Genomic DNA, 17,356 nt, shown 5'->3' on the forward strand with positions numbered 1-17,356 from the left:
TTTAGGAGCTTGATTAAATGGTTTATTTATAACCAGAAAGATATTTAAGCCAACAGATGAATCTTGCACAAAGACCTTTTATATGCCAAAGTCTTCCAAAACAACAACAACAAAAACACACACAACAACAACAACAACAATATTGATTTCTTTTGTCATGACCGGTTTAATTACCTTGGAATCTAAAGTCAACAGGAAACTGTACTCTTACTCATTTCTTGCTCAATGTGACATACTTCCAAGTGAAACAGAACATTCATGCAATTATGAAAAATAGCAGGATTGAATTACATTCATCAGGAACTGATTTGATCATGAAAAGTCTCAGAGAAACAGTCTGCGCTAAATGTAAGTTTACAGTGGATTGTGGAGAATTTTTGAAACAGCATAATTTTTGATCGTGACCAAGGTCAAATGAAAGACTACTAGTTGACTAGTTTACAAGTAACAAACTTTCATTTCCATTTTATAAAACATTTGAAAGCAAACCAATCTGTCAGGCAATCAGTAAGGCCGTTCTCCTTACCCCATATCAACTATTAAATACAAATACTGTTTCAGCAGCAAAACATCTTCAAAATAATCTTTCAGTATCTTCCAAATCAAACATTGTTTGTGTTAAAAGAAGAAGAAGAAGAAGAAGAAGAAGAAGAAAACACCTGTAAAGAAAGTCAAAGAAAAAAACAAAAATTTAACAATAAAATGTTTCCAAAAATGTCCTCCCATTCTGTTCTGTTTCTAAAATGGTGCTATAATGTTATTGGTCAATCGTACATCACAACATAGTAACATTGAAACATTCTGCCTGCCATTTAACACCAAAGACAGGCTTATAAAAATTCATAAGCATTATCTGTAACATATTTTAAGCATAAGAACTTTTACATGATCTGGCCACCAGTTAATTGATTGTTAACAATAAATATTTCAGAAAAGCTTATGAAGTATGGTTTTAAATCCCTGAAAAAGGATAAACCATCATGGAAATGTACGCTGAACATGCTAAAATGTGTAAAAAAACAACAAAAAAACAATCTCTTCTGGATGTCTTTTCTGTCTTTTAAATACTGGAAAACCAAAGAAAGAAAATGAGATTGATAAAATGGAATCTCTAATGTTTTCTTTGCCTTCATGCTATGAAAGATCATAGAGCAATACTTTATATAAAAAAAAAAAAAACCTTAAACTAAAAGCCTTAAACTTGAGTCCTTGCAATGGCTGAACTGAGGTCATGAAAACACCTTCAGTTTCGGCCATCTTTAATAAGCACATCAGTATATATCATAAATTATTATGATCAACACTATGGAATATGTATCAAGGATTGTGATGTTAAAAACAATGACAAGTAGTCAGAGTCAACATATACTGTATCGCATATAAAGTATCACAACAAATGTGAGCAACAAAAATTAGATGCAGTAGTATTAAAAAAACCCAAAATAAACAGGTACAATATAACACACTATTCTTGCTCACTGTTTATCAGCTGCACTGATTTAAAACAGATGTAGTATTCATTTTATTATTTTATGGTCAATTATGCATTAATAAGTAAATGCTCACCATCCAAAAGTCTTTGGGCATCGATTCCAGATGCTTTGTGTTTTTGCTTGCGGGTTAAAAACTACAAAAATCCAAGCATAAAACAGTAACACATAAGAAATAAATCTTGACTGTTCATTAATATGCTCAAAATAATGATCTGTTCGGTATCATCTCCATGCCAAAGCCTCTTATGTCAGGCTGCTGTTGCTGTCCTATGGAGCAGCTGCATCCATGAGGCAAATCCCTGATCTCTCTTCTCTCCAAGAGCTCAATTATGTTCCTCCATGAAAAATATTGACCATAGTGAGGACTGTTTGCACCATCTTTTGACCTGCGTATTGAGGACCGTCAATATTAACCAGTATTATTGAGATGGCGTCACTTGAGGGACAGTAAAGTCATTTAAACTCATTGGGTTCTTGAAGAACATCAAGGCTGGGAGAGACGTTTCCTCTTGAGTTTTTGAAGCATTCCCTGTTCCTTTAAAAACAAAAGATATGATGCAAAAATCTCGTATTGGCACTAGTTGAGCGGGTCGGTCCAGCATGCCCATGCAACATTCCCCAAGAACATTACAGTCATCTTATGGTGAGCAATACTGTCCATTTATGCTACAGGAATAAAAAATAAAAAAATCACACCAAAACAGCAGCATCCACTTTATGAAAAAATAACACTGATGAATGTACATCGAAGTCTCTAGTCTTATAAAATGTAGAAATATTTAACAAGTGAAAAAGCTGTATGAAACTGCAATATATATCACATCAATATGTACAGACGACATGCCTCAGGTTACACATCACTGCAAAAGAACAACAAACACACAATATTAGTGATGAGCAAAGCCAAATCCAAGAATGCAACATAAAAGAGCTGTGTGGCATGTGTACTTATACACACTGCAGTCGATTGTTTTCAATAGGCAATTGTTAAAGTCACATACTGTACATGAACTGTACAGACATGGTTATGGAATATTCAAGGATCATAAATATAATTTTTTTACTGACCTTGTGCCAGCAACCTGGTATTGGAAGTCCATCGGGACCCTTAAAAAAAAAAAAAAAAAAGTAAAAAAAAAAAAAAAAAACATGGGTGTAAGAGCAGTCAATTAAGTTATATTGTTATTTTAACAAATTCACGTTTAAGTGGTGTAAAAAATTATTAGTTTAAATTTTTACAACTGTCTGTAAGCATACACTGCACACACAATCCTAATAATTATTAAAAAAAAATAAAAAAAAAATACATTAATTAAATGACATAATTTTTTTAAATAAGTAGACATCAACCTAAAAACTCAGCAAAGAATTACATAGATATTTACATGCATGCTTGCAAAACTCATCACCAATGCTGTGTTATGAAGTAAAATATTAATGACACTTTGATTGCTAAGTTACAATGTTTCTTGTCAAACTTTGTTAATATTTTATAAATCAGTTTGGGCTTTATTACCTTTGAGTAAAAGTTAATAATCTCTAATTATGTGTGTTGTATAGACTCTATCATGTAAATGTTTTAATCGTAAGATTTTATAATGTTTTTGAAAGAAGTGTTTTTTTGCTCACCATGGCTGCATTTATTAAGTAAAAATAGAACTGTTGTAAATTCTAATTTAAAATATATATTTATAATGTTATTATTATTATTATTAATTTATATAATTAATTCTTGTGATGCAATGCTGAATTTACAGCATCATTACTCTAGTCTTTAGTGTCACATGATCCCTCTAATATGCTGATATGGTGCTCAACAAATATTTCTCACTATCAATGTTGAAAACAGTAGCTCTGATTCATGCTTCTTTGATGAATAAAGTTCAAAAGAACAGCATTTATCTGAAATAGAAATGGGATGTAGTCTGTGCAGTTACTTTTTGTCAACTTAATATATTCTTGTTAAATAAAAGTATTAATGTATTTCGAATAAAAAAATCTCACTGACCCCAAACATTTCATGTACCAGTATGTTTATGGCAGACATAGGATAGTTTACAAGGAGTAGTTAAAAGCTGAAAGCAGGAAGTGTCAGAAATCTGCAGGTATAAACAGAGAGAGAGAGAGAGAAGCAGGCAGATATACTGTACCAGTGGGCAGGGGGCCTCAGGGGCCGGCGGCCCCGTTTCCACTGCCTCTTTTTTACATCCATCAGTTCCCTGTCAGCGAAGGCACACATATACAATATACACTCCCATAATGACTAAAAACAAACACCACACACACACTCACGCTAGAGACCAATCAAAGAGAAACTGAAACAGAACATCAGCCTATAGAAACATACGGAAGAAAGGTGAGGAAAAGTGGAAAAGGGAAAAAGATGTCTGTGAAATATCTGTGTTCCCAGATGGGCACACTTTGTTGTTCCTGACAGAATTATCCGGTGTGTTTTTTCAGCAGTATCAATCTGTAACACATCAACACATATAAACATCTGAAAAGTAGCTATAACACGCACCACGGGACAGGGCTGGTCCAGACCCGGCGGCCCCTGTTCGCCTTTCTTTCCCTTTAGCCCTCTCTTTCCAACAGGACCGCGATCTCCCTGTGAACAGGAGGATCCACAAGATCATTTTAAGTAAAGGACTATGTACAGTCAGTAAATAAATAAGTGTCATGTTTTTTGAACATGTATGAAAGCTTCATTGATATAGCCAGAGGTAAATATGATGCAGTACCTTCTCTCCTCTATCTCCACGATCACCCCTGTCTCCCTTAATGCCAGGAAAACCCTACAATAAAATGAAATAAAAATTGCATTGTGATGTACGTATGAATAAATGAATGAATGAATTAATTAATTAATAGATAAATGCTTACATCTAATCCAGGTTCCCCTGGTTTTCCCTATAAAAGAAAACAAAAATGATTTTAGCTACATATAAATATATATTTTTGTGTGGCCTATCTGGAAAATACCAGTGTAATATTACTTTACAGTTAGGTTTAGGCATGACATTTGACATTTATCAATTCAAATCAAAATTAATTCATAAAACACTGATAAACAATCATTAAAACCACAGAGTGGTTAAAAAATAACTCTATAATGCACTATAGAAATATAAAAATACACTACAAATACATCCACTTAAACCTAATGGTCATTAAAAATAGTTGGTAGTTGAATCTATGATTAGATTTACCTTTTCACCCTTTGTGCCGGGAAGACCAACTAATCCTGTTGCTCCCGGGGGCCCCGGAGGACCATGTAGGCCCTATAAAACATAATAATAGGTATAAAGATGTTATGAGTATGGATAGCATCATAATTATAACATGCAGGCCAATCTTACATATACTGCAATATTACAATATTACATTGTATTGAATTATTGCTTTTGTTTTTAAATCCTAGACTAGTGCATTATGGGATTAGCTGTGGTCTCACTTGTATTCCTGCAGCACCAGTTTCTCCCTTCTCTCCTTTAATACTCTCCCCTGGATCACCCTATGAGAGATTCAGTACAGCGTTAGACTGATACACTGCATGGAGTCTGAGTTACTGGATATCTCCAGACATTTATTAGGGACTTTAAAGCACTTAAGTTCTGTCAGGACAACTCTCGGAGGGATTGGCATGGTAATGCAGATGTCAATGTTAATGTATTTGGTCTTGGCGGAATAAATCTGCTACGCTGCTGCAGCAGAGCAAGTATTGAGACATGCTACTGTCAATTCATCTACAACATGCTGCTGTGAGCCTGTAAGCAATATTGCTGCTGCAAATATAACATACGTATATGAAATAACTCCCATATAGCATGCATGAATCACATCGTAGCAGATCTATACAGGTGGAGCTGGGGAAGGTGAAGGGTTTCTAAAGCAAGCTGCAACTGCTACGGTAAGCCCTAGTCATATATTTGAATCCTGAGCAGCGAGCTCATTGGCTACCGATACAGGAGAGAACCAATCAGCTATGCCATGTGAAAATGATGTCATTAGGTCAGATTGAGATAGAGCATCCAGAATATCATGCCATAACTCTGTACTTAGGTTTCTGGTCATGGGTTTTATGACAAGACAAAAAGTTTGATAAACCACTACGTTTAGGAACACATACATTAATAGACTGATTAAAATCTGAATCAAATAAAATAACACCTACTTTGGAGCCTGGCAAGCCACGATGACCCTAAAACACACATAATAACTGTTTTTTAATGGTGTTATGATATCACTCTTAAAAGTCGAGATTTTACAGATAAATGTAAAAAAACAGGGGAGAGTCAGGTTAAAGGGATAGTTCAGAATGGAAAATTCTGTTTCATTTACTGTATGAGTCTTATGTTGAACATGAAAAAGAAGATATTTAGAGGAATGCTTGGAATGACATTAAGGTAAGTAAATGATGACAGAATTAAAATTTTTGGGTGAACTATCACATATTTATCATATGTAACTAAGTACAGTTACATATGTTAAAGTGAAAAGATTTGTAAAATTGTCATCAGTGTTCATATCAGCCATTAGATGTCATCAAATGAAATGAAATCATACTATCATGCATGTCTAAAATGTGCCTCACCATGTACCCAGGTGGTCCTGGTGGACCTGGAGGCCCTGGTGGTCCAGGTTGTGAAATCATCTGAACCTGTAGACAGTCATAAAATCACATCTAAAGATAACTGTACTCTTAATACTAGAATATTAATCAATGAAAATGTGGGGGCAATTGTTCTGACCAGATTGTCCTCTAGTATAGAGTCTCCTTTCTCTCCTTTCTGCCCATCCATTCCCTATGACACGTTTGAGTAATATTATAAATGATAGAAAATAAATGAAAATAATTAATAGATTTATAATTTTTTAGTACTTACAGAGGGACCAGAGAGACCCATTTCTCCCTTTTCCCCCCTCTCTCCGGGTTCACCAGGCTCTCCAGTGTCTCCCCGTTCACCCTGATGGTCAAATCAATCCAAATATTGATAAGCAACTCATTTACATGAATCTCTGAGTGTCCCATATAGGTTCTATATGGGTGCTTGTCCTTGCAAAATTATGTATATTTATATAAAATTAAACAAAACAACTGGTATACTTCTAAACTGGTTGAACCAATGATCACCTTTTCACCATCAAGCCCAGCAGGCCCAGGCAAACCAAGTTCCCCCTGTTTGGATGAATGAAACATACAGACGTTCAGAATTCATATTTTTTCCTGATACCATGAACTAGATCAAACTAGAAGGTCTCTGAAAATAACGTTCTAGCACAGTCTTTTTGTGTCTTTTAAATACAATAATCATGGAACCAACACACTAACTGAGCCACTCATTAACAGATTTTGATCAAATTGTGAAATTCACCTTTGCACCTTCCTTTCCAGGCGGTCCCGGGGGTCCAGGAGGGCCAGGTGGTCCCTGTTTGGTAAACGATAATTCAAACTTATAAAATTGTCTTTTTGCAAAACCCACTTTGCATTTTAAGAATCACAAACCTCTGATGGACCTCATTTTACAACTGCTATAAAACAGGAAGTTGTTGTTCCAATATAATTCTTCATGTGAAAACATGTGCAACATCCTGAACAATGTTTAACAATGCTGATGGCATTCTTTGAAGGAAATATTGCTATTCTTTCGACTAAAACATACCATAATTATGGCTGATATTTTTTCATTTCCTTGTCACCATATTCAGTGTATCTGTACAATGTGCGCTCACGGTCTGTGGTTCGATACACATTTCAGACTGATTATACTGTTGATAGAGATGACCACAAAGCCTTGCAAATGTCCAAAATGATAAAATTCCAAATGTCTCCTCCTATTCCTCATTTGCAATGTGACAAAACACAGAATTTCAAAGAACGGCATTGTCTAGAACATTTAAACAGACATTATAAATGTAACCTCAAGACCCATTCGTTATACAACCCAGATACACATTCTGAGTACAAGAACAACATTTGCAACTAATTGCATCTAATTTTATGAATTTGTCTTGGTACATTACATAAAGCAAAGCCTTAAATGTTTAAAAGCAATGTTATTTCAATTTTTTTTTCTTTCAAACAGTTTGATAACAATGTTGCATGCATACAACCAACTTTGATAATGATAATAATAATAAAAATTATTTGCATAGTTTTACTGAAGAATCTGCATTGACAATAAGCAATCAATATTTTATATTGACTTATTGAAAATTAATCTTGAATAACGTATTTTGAATTAGCATTATATGATGAAAATGATAATGGCTTGTTTTAAATTCACACACACACACACAAACACACACAGTGAGTATTTGTTAAGGATAATCAGGCTGCATATTCAACCAAAATAACTAGAAATGGCAACTCATGCTACAGTACGGTTACCGAGACACTGATGGTTTTGATGGCCTGCCAGGAAAAAATAAATAAAGTCTGACTTAAATTTCGGAATACATAATGGCATTTGGTTTTAATATAACCATGAATTTATAGTCATCTGGGGTTTACATAATTTCATTGCAGGAAGTCTAACCAGTAACATCAAATTTGCATGAATCCTGATGACCGATTGGCAAAAAGTAACAGTTGTTATGAAGTTTTTCTAGCAATTACCATCAATAAAATCACAGCTCACCTGAAAGGCATCTAAGAGTTTGCCATTGAAGTCAATGATGTCACCGGATGCTGATATGCCTTTCTCACCAGGGCGGCCCTACCGTGATAAAGAATAATATGCATACATTTAATGCTTTTATTATGCTTTTATTCTATTTATGAAGGTGGTGTAAACTAAATTTAACCCGATCATAATTGTACAATCCTATTTTTTAAATGCAACTTAGATTTATTATACATTTAAAAATAACAATACCTAAATTATCGGAAACGGACTTTCCCACATGTGCATTCAACTCATAAATACGATCTTTACGAAATGACTCAAATGCATCAGTTATTTTCTTTGAATTTTTGAGAAATCTGATTCATTAGCCATTATGAGTCAATAACCCGAAGAACAACAAAGTGCGGTATTTGTGCTACAAAACAGGTGCATATTTATGATTAAGACAGTTAAATAATAAGGTAACAAATAACTGACTGCTAAAATAACTGGGAGCAAGTGATACTGGAAGCCAAGTTATGAAAGTCAAAGACAACAGTCTTATCTGTCAGTGCAGCATTAAAATCAAATGAGCACACGTTTAATAAACGTATGATGCATCGCTCCTCACCGGTTCACCCTGGGGCCCTTGTTCTCCAACATCTCCCTTATCTCCCTGAGAAATACAAAGCTCAAATCAAACCAAACCTGTCAAGAATCGATGTTACCCATTTACTGTAAGTACCATCATTGTAGGATATATACATATATATATGAATTTATACACACATAACAGAAAGAGCTACACCCAGCGCTCACCTTTAAGCCTGGCAGACCATCGGTTCCTCGGTCACCCTGAGGACCTGGCTCTCCCTGCTCACCCTGGCAAACACATACAGAGCATTTAAAGCAATATAGAACAGATCGCAGAGAGTAGTACTGCAGCAGAAGATGCTTGAACAGAGCAGTCAGAACCATATGAAGCCCATTACTCTTTGAAATCATTCTTATTACATTGCTAATGATTAAGTAACGGTCCGTGGCTATGGTGAAATCAATGATACAATCCCCAAAATATGCTGAGATGATTGCAAAACAGAAGATTAAGATACTCAGAAAATGAATAGGTAATAAATAGTAAAATAATATTCCCAAAATGGAGGGAAAGGACCTTGAAAAAACATTTGGATCAGAAAGATGGGTTTGTCAATATTCTGGAGTCAAAACCAGAAGAAGAATGACCTCTGACCTTTGGCCCTGGGGGTCCCTGCGTTCCTGGGTGACCCTGAACACCATCTTCACCCTGGAAAACAGTTAAACATCCAGTTTACAGAGATTTAAAGACACTGAGCACATAAATACGATATAAAGGGGAGAAGCGACAGATATTCCGTATTGTGACAGATCAAAAAAAAAAAAAAATGCAGGTTGGGGAATTGGATCCATCCATCAGCTGGTTATTGGATGGAGGCAGATCTGAATGTGAGCTTGCACAACTATCATTGAGATGCTTTTATAGTTTTTGTTAATATTTTAAATTAGATTTTATTTTTTCATTTTCTGTTTTCATTTTTATTTTAGTAGAAGTTTTAGTCATTTTTTTATATCTATGTTTTTAAGTTGTTTTACTTTATTTTAACAAAAATTACAAGCAGTGTATTGGCAACTACCTGTAATCTCCCTCTCCCTCTCTCTCTCTCTCTCTCTCTCTCTCTCTCTCTCTCTCTCTCTGTCTCTCTCACTCTCTCTCTCTCTCTCTCTCTCTCTCTCTCTCTCTCTCTCTATATATATATATATATATATATATATACACCCTATTTATATTTACCCTATTTACTTTCTCTTATTGAAAAAAATGCATAATTGCATTATAATACAAAGAAAAATGTTTGTCTTGGTCATTTTTTAATGTCAAATCTTGCTTCTCGGTTGACATAAGCAAAAATACCTCTAGCGCTATAAATAACACTTTTCAATTTTTATAGAAAACATCAACTTCGTCCCCACACATCCTTATATCTCGTTTCACTTAGAAATAAAATCACACTACAGAAGTAAAAAAGGTTGCGAACACTATTTCATGCAGCTGCAACACAACGGCTAGAACATACTCACATACAGTATGTTTCTCATCTTAGTCTCACACCCAAACATACAAATTATACACTAAAAGTCATTCCAGTGAAACCGGCAGAAACTTATTAAAGACCTCATACAGATGTCCGTGCCACCAGACGTGAGTGTTTAAGCACAGCTGCAGTCAGCAAGCACTTGCTAGCGTAAAGGGCAAAACACCCAAACATGCTGCTCATATTTATGCAGAAAGGAAAGAATTTAGTCTTTTTTTTTTCTTTTTTTTTGAAAATTGCAAAAGCAAGACATTTGTCTGAAAAACAAGACACATATTTTTCTCAAGGATGAGCACACATAGATTTTTTTGTGCTTTAAACTTACCGGTTTTCCTGGTAAACCTCTTTGTCCCTGCAGAGAGAAAACTTGTTTGAAAACGTAACATACAATAAAATAATGTGAGCCATGAAGACCACGACCATGTTGATCAGAAACAGTGCTGGCTACACTCACCTCCGTTCCTTCTTGTCCAGGAGCACCCTAGAGAGACAGAAAGTATTTAAGAATTACTTCAAAGATGTACGTCAGAGTTTGATTGATGCCAGAGCTCTTTTTTTAAAGACTGGAGAACCAAATGTCATGAACCAATCCTTACATTGCTATGCATCATTAACATTAAACAGCTTTCTGGGTTGGTATGAGTTGATAAATATCAACTCGTGTCACATTTATTTGCAGAGCACTTTCCACACCACTCCAGTCCATCAATTCATGTGAAAAGCTGCGTGTTTGTATCCATCACTGAGATGTTTTTTAAGAGTCCTCTATCCATAATGTTGCTTTCTCAAGCAAAAAGGTTTTCTTGTCTGAATATATGCACAGATCAAGCACCATTTATAAGCAGTCTAAAACAGTTCTAAACAAACATGTTGGTGGATTTTGATGTGATAGGACGATTTTTTTTGTAGAAAACTGTCTGTCATTTAACCAGTAGGGGGCAGTGATGTACAGCTTTGCTTATTTTGGTTGAATGTTTGCCTTCAGATATAAGGCACCAATAACAAACACATTAATGCAAAGTTATCATAGGTGTCTTATAATTTTATAACAGAAATCAATGTTTTGTGAGTCTTTGTCATACACAGAGAGCGAAACAGTGTGCATCTGCATGCATCTTTTGGAGGATGTGCTGGGTGATTGTATTTTGATATAAACTTCATAGGATGTCAAGCAGTGCATTTCATTTTGTAATCGATATTCTTGTCCTCATTCTGTACCTAAATTACGAACAGAATGAGTGAAGACATGGCACACATATGCATACACACACAATCAGATATAGTATGTCAAGCAGACTTCAAAGCTGGTCTTCAGCCACAATACAGAGACATCATTTTCTGTTCCCTGTCAAAAATGAACAAAACCAGAGGAAGCACTTGGGAAAATCAGAAGCACTAAACTATTCGCTTTCCCCATCCTTCCTTCGAGCTGTGCTTCTTAACAAGGTGGTTTTCCAGTGAAAAACAACAATAGGAGATGACTAGCTAGCAATTTGCTATGTTCGAGAAACATCTGTGACCAACATGGTGCAGAATATCATAGATTTCAGCTTTCATAAATTGTTTCTTTAAACTCAAGCTTGACGACAAAGTAAAGCTGTGCAAACAGAACATGTCTCTTTGTTTAATGCACAGGACTCTACTTCTGTCAGCACAGTCACACAGACTCTCTTTGTGCATGTGCTGTTATAGCCTACTATGTGTTTTTAGATTCATCAAATCATATCACAGTTGTGTGTCTTAGTGCTTGAAATGGGTGTTTGAAATAGCCACAATATAATAAAATTACATATTATATCATACTACATCAATTATATTAGTATTAATTTATTATATTTTGACATATAATATTACATATACACAAATATAAATATTTAACATCATATATATATATATATATATATATATATATATATATATATATATATATATATATATATATATATATATATATATATATATTTCTGATTTGCTGCTAAAGACATTCCTTTTATTATTATTGTTGATAACAGGATTTTTGGAAACGGTGATACTTTTCAGGATTTTTTTGATTAACAAAAAGTTCAAAAGAACAGGATTTATTTGAAATATAAAGCTTTTGTAACTATATGTGTGTACTGTCACTTTTGATCAAATTATTTCATGCTTGCTGTAAAATGTAAAATGTAACTAAAAAAATAAATAAATTATAAATAGCTACTCTTACTGACCCCAAATGTTTGAACAGTTATGTGTGTGTGTGTGTGTGTGTAAGTATATATTTAAACTATATTTTGATGCAGATAATTCTGAGTAAATGAGATTCCCCACATGTTTGCCAAACCGCCAAATGTCATGTAAAATCAAGCAAAATGAGTTTGGTCATTTAAAATGTCAGTCAGACGGACTCTTCATATATGAATGAATGGTTCTTGGCCAGAATAAGCTATAATATGCTCCAGATCTGCTGATAGTCAAAACCTTGGCTTGTGAACGGTCTAATAAGAGCGACATTACAGACTGCTACAGAAGAGAGTATGTACTGGCAACTGGCCATTTCCAGTTCACTCTTAGTCCAAATTAAGCTTCCTTTATGATAAGAAACTTAAAAAAGATTAACTTAATTTGAAGGGACCTAAGGCGAGAAACATTGGGAGAACTGGTCCTGAACCTGAATTGATGCCATATCTCTTTTCGGGACATTTTGGAACATCAGAGCTTCTCAAGAACACACTGTGGCCGTGTCTTACCCAAACCAGATGAGTCTTGAGCCTTAAAATCTATATTTAGTTTAACTTTATGTGAGCCGCAGCACACTGGCATAGACTAGGGGAATGATGAACTGGATTTGCCCCTTTCCCCTCTAACCTCTTTCTCTCCATCACCTCTGGCTGAACAAAACACAACGTCAGATGACAGAGGCCAGAGCGGAGCAATGCTAATGCCTTTAACCTTTAAAGTACAACCTTTAACTGTTGTAAACCACAGGCTGTTATATTAAAAAAAACAGCTTCAGATGATAAATCGTGACCTATTGGTTAAAGAGTTTGACTCCTAAACCTAGGGTTGTGGGTTTGAGTCTTGGGCTGGCAATACCATGACTGAGGTGCAATTGAGCAAGGCACCAAACCCCCAACTGCTTCTCGGGCACCGCAGCATAAATGGCTGCCCAGTGCTCTGGGTGTGTTTGTGTGTGTGTGTGTGTGTGTGTGTGCGCACTTTGGATGGGTTAAATGCAGAGCACGGATTCTGAGAATGATACTTGACTATATGTCATGTTACTTTTTCACTTTAAATCCAATTGTACAATTAGGCTCCCTTAGGTTAAAAGAAAAAAAACACCTTTGATGCCCCCTTGGTAGTTGGTGCCCTACACAGTTTACTCATTTATTTATTGAATTATTTATTTATATATTTATTTTTTTCAAGAGACTTGAGCTGAACAAACACAATTCTTGAACATTTTTTCACAACTTAATTTCATTATGTATTAACTTTTTTATGTTTGAGCTAACTTTTAGCTATTTGAATCTTTTTGTTGACATACTTAACTGGGCAGTAGATTTGTAGGATATGACTGCATTCAGAGAGTAAATGCTGAATTTACAGTTTTTAAAAATTGCTTAGACACTAAAAGTGGTACTTGAGGCCCACTCAGTGAAACCATTCACTCTTATACCTAATCTTTAGACTAAGTCTGCAAAATATATAATTATATACTATGTGTGTGTGTGTGTACAGTACACACATATATATGTATACACATACACACATACATCTACTGTATATACATTGTATATACATGCCAAGTCATAAAGTCAACTTTAACAAAAACACTCTGAACACTCCATATTGTTTCATAGCAGCTTCATGATAGTATCAAATTGAAATTCTGCTGTAAAGCAGCTCCAACAAATCAATAGTGTCATTACACAGCTCAGGTCGGGTCAATATTGATTCAATTCAGTTGCTGTGTAACTGTGTAAAATTCATCAGTTTTACATACATACTGTATACACAGTGTTTATGTCAATATGCATGTATGTGTGAGTGCTATGACAAACTCCTGTGCACTCCGCTGCACTCTGAACAAGCTAGACACACAGTAGTAGAGCTGCAGATTTCCCTTATTTGAAGGTTCATTGAACAATTTGTTTGTGTGTGTGTGCATGTGTGTGTTCGTGTGTGTGTGTGTATGTGTGTGTGTGTTTATGGAGCAGCACTATAGTGTACAATGATGTTTAAAAGTGACTGCATTATATAATAAAAAGAGGAAATGTTACATTTAATTGAAGATGTTACTTATTGTTTCTTTGTAATTATTTGTGACATTAATTAGCAATTTCTGAGTGCGAATTGCACCCTTCTTTTCCACATTCACACAATGGTATCCTTTTAAAGCACTAAATGCATAATTAAACGTGTAAGAAATGTCAAGATCTTTCAAATATGATGTGAACATTAATTTTCCTTTGATTGAATCTTATATAGTTTATTCTGTGATTTGAGTTTTTATATTTGAGCTGTTCATTCAAATTAGATGCTTTATCTATAGGGTCATATCATGCATTATTCTCCCTGATTTGATGTAGCCTGTACAATTCTTTATGAGATGATCCTGTGACGAGCGGGATGAGGCCAAGGGCCATGGGAGCAGAGCAATAGATAATGAAAGATAATGATGGACACCTGTGCCACACGAGTCTCACAGAGGAGCACTGGAGGGATAAAAGGAGGAGTGAGGACATTGCAAGTTGAGAAAGGTCCAGGCCTGGACTTTATGTTGTTGTTATAATATGTTTTATGCAGCAGTCGTCCGTGAGGGGCTGCAGCTTTTACTTTTGTTTTGTGTTTGTTGATTAGTTTATTAAAGTTAAAGGTCCTGTTCTTCGTGATCCCATGTTTTAAACTTTAGTTAGAGTGTAATGTTGTTGTTAGAGTAAAATATTATCTGTAAAGTATAAATAATATCTGTAAAATTCTAAAGCTCAAAGTTCAATGCCAAGCGAGATATTTTATTTAACAGAATTCGCCTACAACGAACGACCCGTTTGGACTACATCCTTCTAGTCCCTGCAGTAATGACGTCACTGAAACAGTTTTTTGACTAACCTCCACCCACATCAATACAAAAAAGGGGGCGTGGCCTTGTTGTGCTCGCACGGAGAAAGAGGAAGAGTTGTGTTTGAAGAGTACTTTTGTCGCTATGTCGTCGAAACGCTGTTATTTTCATCTCTGAGTCCAATCATCTTTGTTTGGGCTTCCCAGGGACACTGTACTTAGAGATCAATGGTTACAATTTATGTTTAACTCAGTTCCTGAAAATTATAATCCACATGTAAAACTATGTGCAGCACATTAAACTGAGGACAGCTTCCTCAATCTCAATCAGTTTAATGCCGGATTCGCACAAAGATTATTCTTGAAAGATGGAGCAGTTTCCTCTTTGTCTGGAAAAGACGTTGTTTATGGACCACAAACGGTAAGTGTATTTTATTATTTAAGTTGGTGCGTTTCTGTAACTTATTACACAAAGGGCAATGCTGTTTAGCTTTGTTAACTAGATGTTAGGGCTGTGCAAAAAAATCGAATACGATTTTCATGCGCATCTCATCAGTAAAAACGCTCCTGTGATTATAAGTACATCTCCAGCACATGCGTTGTTTTACTGTCTATGGTTCAGATCAGGATTGCCAGGATTTTCAAAATAAATCCTGCCCACTTGCTTCTCAAAACTAGTCCAATCGCGTTTCCAGGAGGACAGCCTGCACTCAGCTGCTGACGAATCACAACACAGGAACCGCTGGCCCAATCTGAACTCGTCACGTATTTCTGAAGGAGGGACTTTATAGAACAAGGAAGTCATCAGCCCTTTTTTGTGACAGTGAAAACAGCGGTATACAGATAGGTTAATTGTGTGAAAAATACTGTGTTTTTTTTACACGCGAAACATGAACACATGTTGTATTGCACACTGTAAACACAATCAAGCTTCAAAAAACCTTTAAAGTTAATTGTTCACCGGTTCCCGCCAACTTTGTTATAGACCCCTTTAAACAAGGAAATGCACAACCTTAACGGCATCACAGAAGCAAATAAAATTAGATGAGTGTCTTACTGGTTCTCCAGGTGGGCCGCGGGGACCATCCTTCCCTGTGTTTCCTGGGGGTCCTCTTGCACCAGGTGCTCCAGGAGGGCCTGGAGGTCCAGGTGGGCCTGCCTGTCCTTGATCACCCTGATGAAAACATATGACATGTGATATAAAATAAATTCCTCAAGTAAGTCACTGCAAAACATAAGCGCAAATAACATTATATTGAAGCATTTATTTTGTTTCATTATCTTTTTTTATTTGGAAAAGTGAATAGAAGACGATGTTTTAAGATTAATTACCACAACTTTATTGAATATACATGTGCTTCTCAATAAATTAGAATGCTGAGGAAAAGTTTATTTATTTCAGTAAATCAACTCAAATTATGAAACGCATGTATTAAATAAATTCATTGCACACAGACTGAAGTATTTTTAGACTTTGGTATTTTTAATTGTGATGATTTTGGCTCACATTTAACAAAAACTCTCAACAAATTAGAATAGTTTATAAAACATAAAACATTTAGTCAATTGTTGGCCTTCTGGAAAGTATGTTCATTTACTGTACATGTACTCAATACTTGGTAGGGGCTGATTACTGCCTCAATTCTGCATGGCATGGATGTCATCAGTTTGTATCAATGCTGAGGTGGTTTGGGAGCCCAGGTTTCTTTGACAGTGGCCTTCAGCTCATCTGCATTGTTTGGTCTCTTGTTTCTTCTTTTCCTCTTGACAATACCCCAATGATTCTCTCTGGGTTCAGGTCTGGTGAGTTTTCTGGCCAGTCAAGCACACCAACACCATGGTCATTTAACCAACATTTGGTGCTTTTGGCAGTGTGGCCAGGTGCCAAATCCTGCTGGAAAATGAAATCAGCATCTTCAAAAAGCTGGTCAGAAGAAGGAAGCATGAAGTGCTCCAAAATTTCTTGGTAAACGGGTGCCGTGACTTTGGTTTAGAAAAAACACAATGGACCAACACCAGCAGATGACATTGCACCCCAAATCATCACAGACTGTGGAAACTTAACACTGGACTTCAAGCAGCTTGG

General features: G+C 35.6%; 1 protein-coding gene across 1 annotated transcript in view; it reads right to left on the bottom strand.

Annotated features, from left to right (window-relative positions):
• Nucleotides 1–146: 146 nt before the first annotated feature.
• The window catches only part of LOC128026833 (collagen alpha-1(XXIII) chain-like), a 117,144-nt gene continuing 99,934 nt past the window's right edge, over nt 147–17,356 (bottom strand). Inside the window, exons 11-32 of the mRNA XM_052614067.1 lie at nt 16,328–16,444; nt 10,685–10,711; nt 10,556–10,582; nt 9,351–9,404; nt 8,921–8,983; nt 8,733–8,777; nt 8,135–8,212; nt 7,885–7,908; nt 6,869–6,922; nt 6,628–6,672; nt 6,380–6,460; nt 6,245–6,298; nt 6,088–6,153; nt 5,668–5,694; nt 4,948–5,007; nt 4,703–4,774; nt 4,377–4,403; nt 4,235–4,288; nt 4,015–4,101; nt 3,644–3,712; nt 2,562–2,600; nt 147–2,028 (exon numbers count right to left, since the gene is read on the bottom strand). Of these exons, the coding sequence (XP_052470027.1) occupies nt 1,978–2,028; nt 2,562–2,600; nt 3,644–3,712; nt 4,015–4,101; nt 4,235–4,288; nt 4,377–4,403; nt 4,703–4,774; nt 4,948–5,007; nt 5,668–5,694; nt 6,088–6,153; nt 6,245–6,298; nt 6,380–6,460; nt 6,628–6,672; nt 6,869–6,922; nt 7,885–7,908; nt 8,135–8,212; nt 8,733–8,777; nt 8,921–8,983; nt 9,351–9,404; nt 10,556–10,582; nt 10,685–10,711; nt 16,328–16,444 (1,221 nt within the window). The 3' untranslated portion in view covers nt 147–1,977. The remainder of the gene's footprint in view (nt 2,029–2,561; nt 2,601–3,643; nt 3,713–4,014; nt 4,102–4,234; nt 4,289–4,376; nt 4,404–4,702; nt 4,775–4,947; nt 5,008–5,667; nt 5,695–6,087; nt 6,154–6,244; nt 6,299–6,379; nt 6,461–6,627; nt 6,673–6,868; nt 6,923–7,884; nt 7,909–8,134; nt 8,213–8,732; nt 8,778–8,920; nt 8,984–9,350; nt 9,405–10,555; nt 10,583–10,684; nt 10,712–16,327; nt 16,445–17,356) is intronic.

The sequence above is a fragment of the Carassius gibelio genome, chromosome A14, assembly GCF_023724105.1.
Source record: "Carassius gibelio isolate Cgi1373 ecotype wild population from Czech Republic chromosome A14, carGib1.2-hapl.c, whole genome shotgun sequence".
In the NCBI taxonomy this organism is placed as follows: domain Eukaryota; kingdom Metazoa; phylum Chordata; class Actinopteri; order Cypriniformes; family Cyprinidae; genus Carassius; species Carassius gibelio.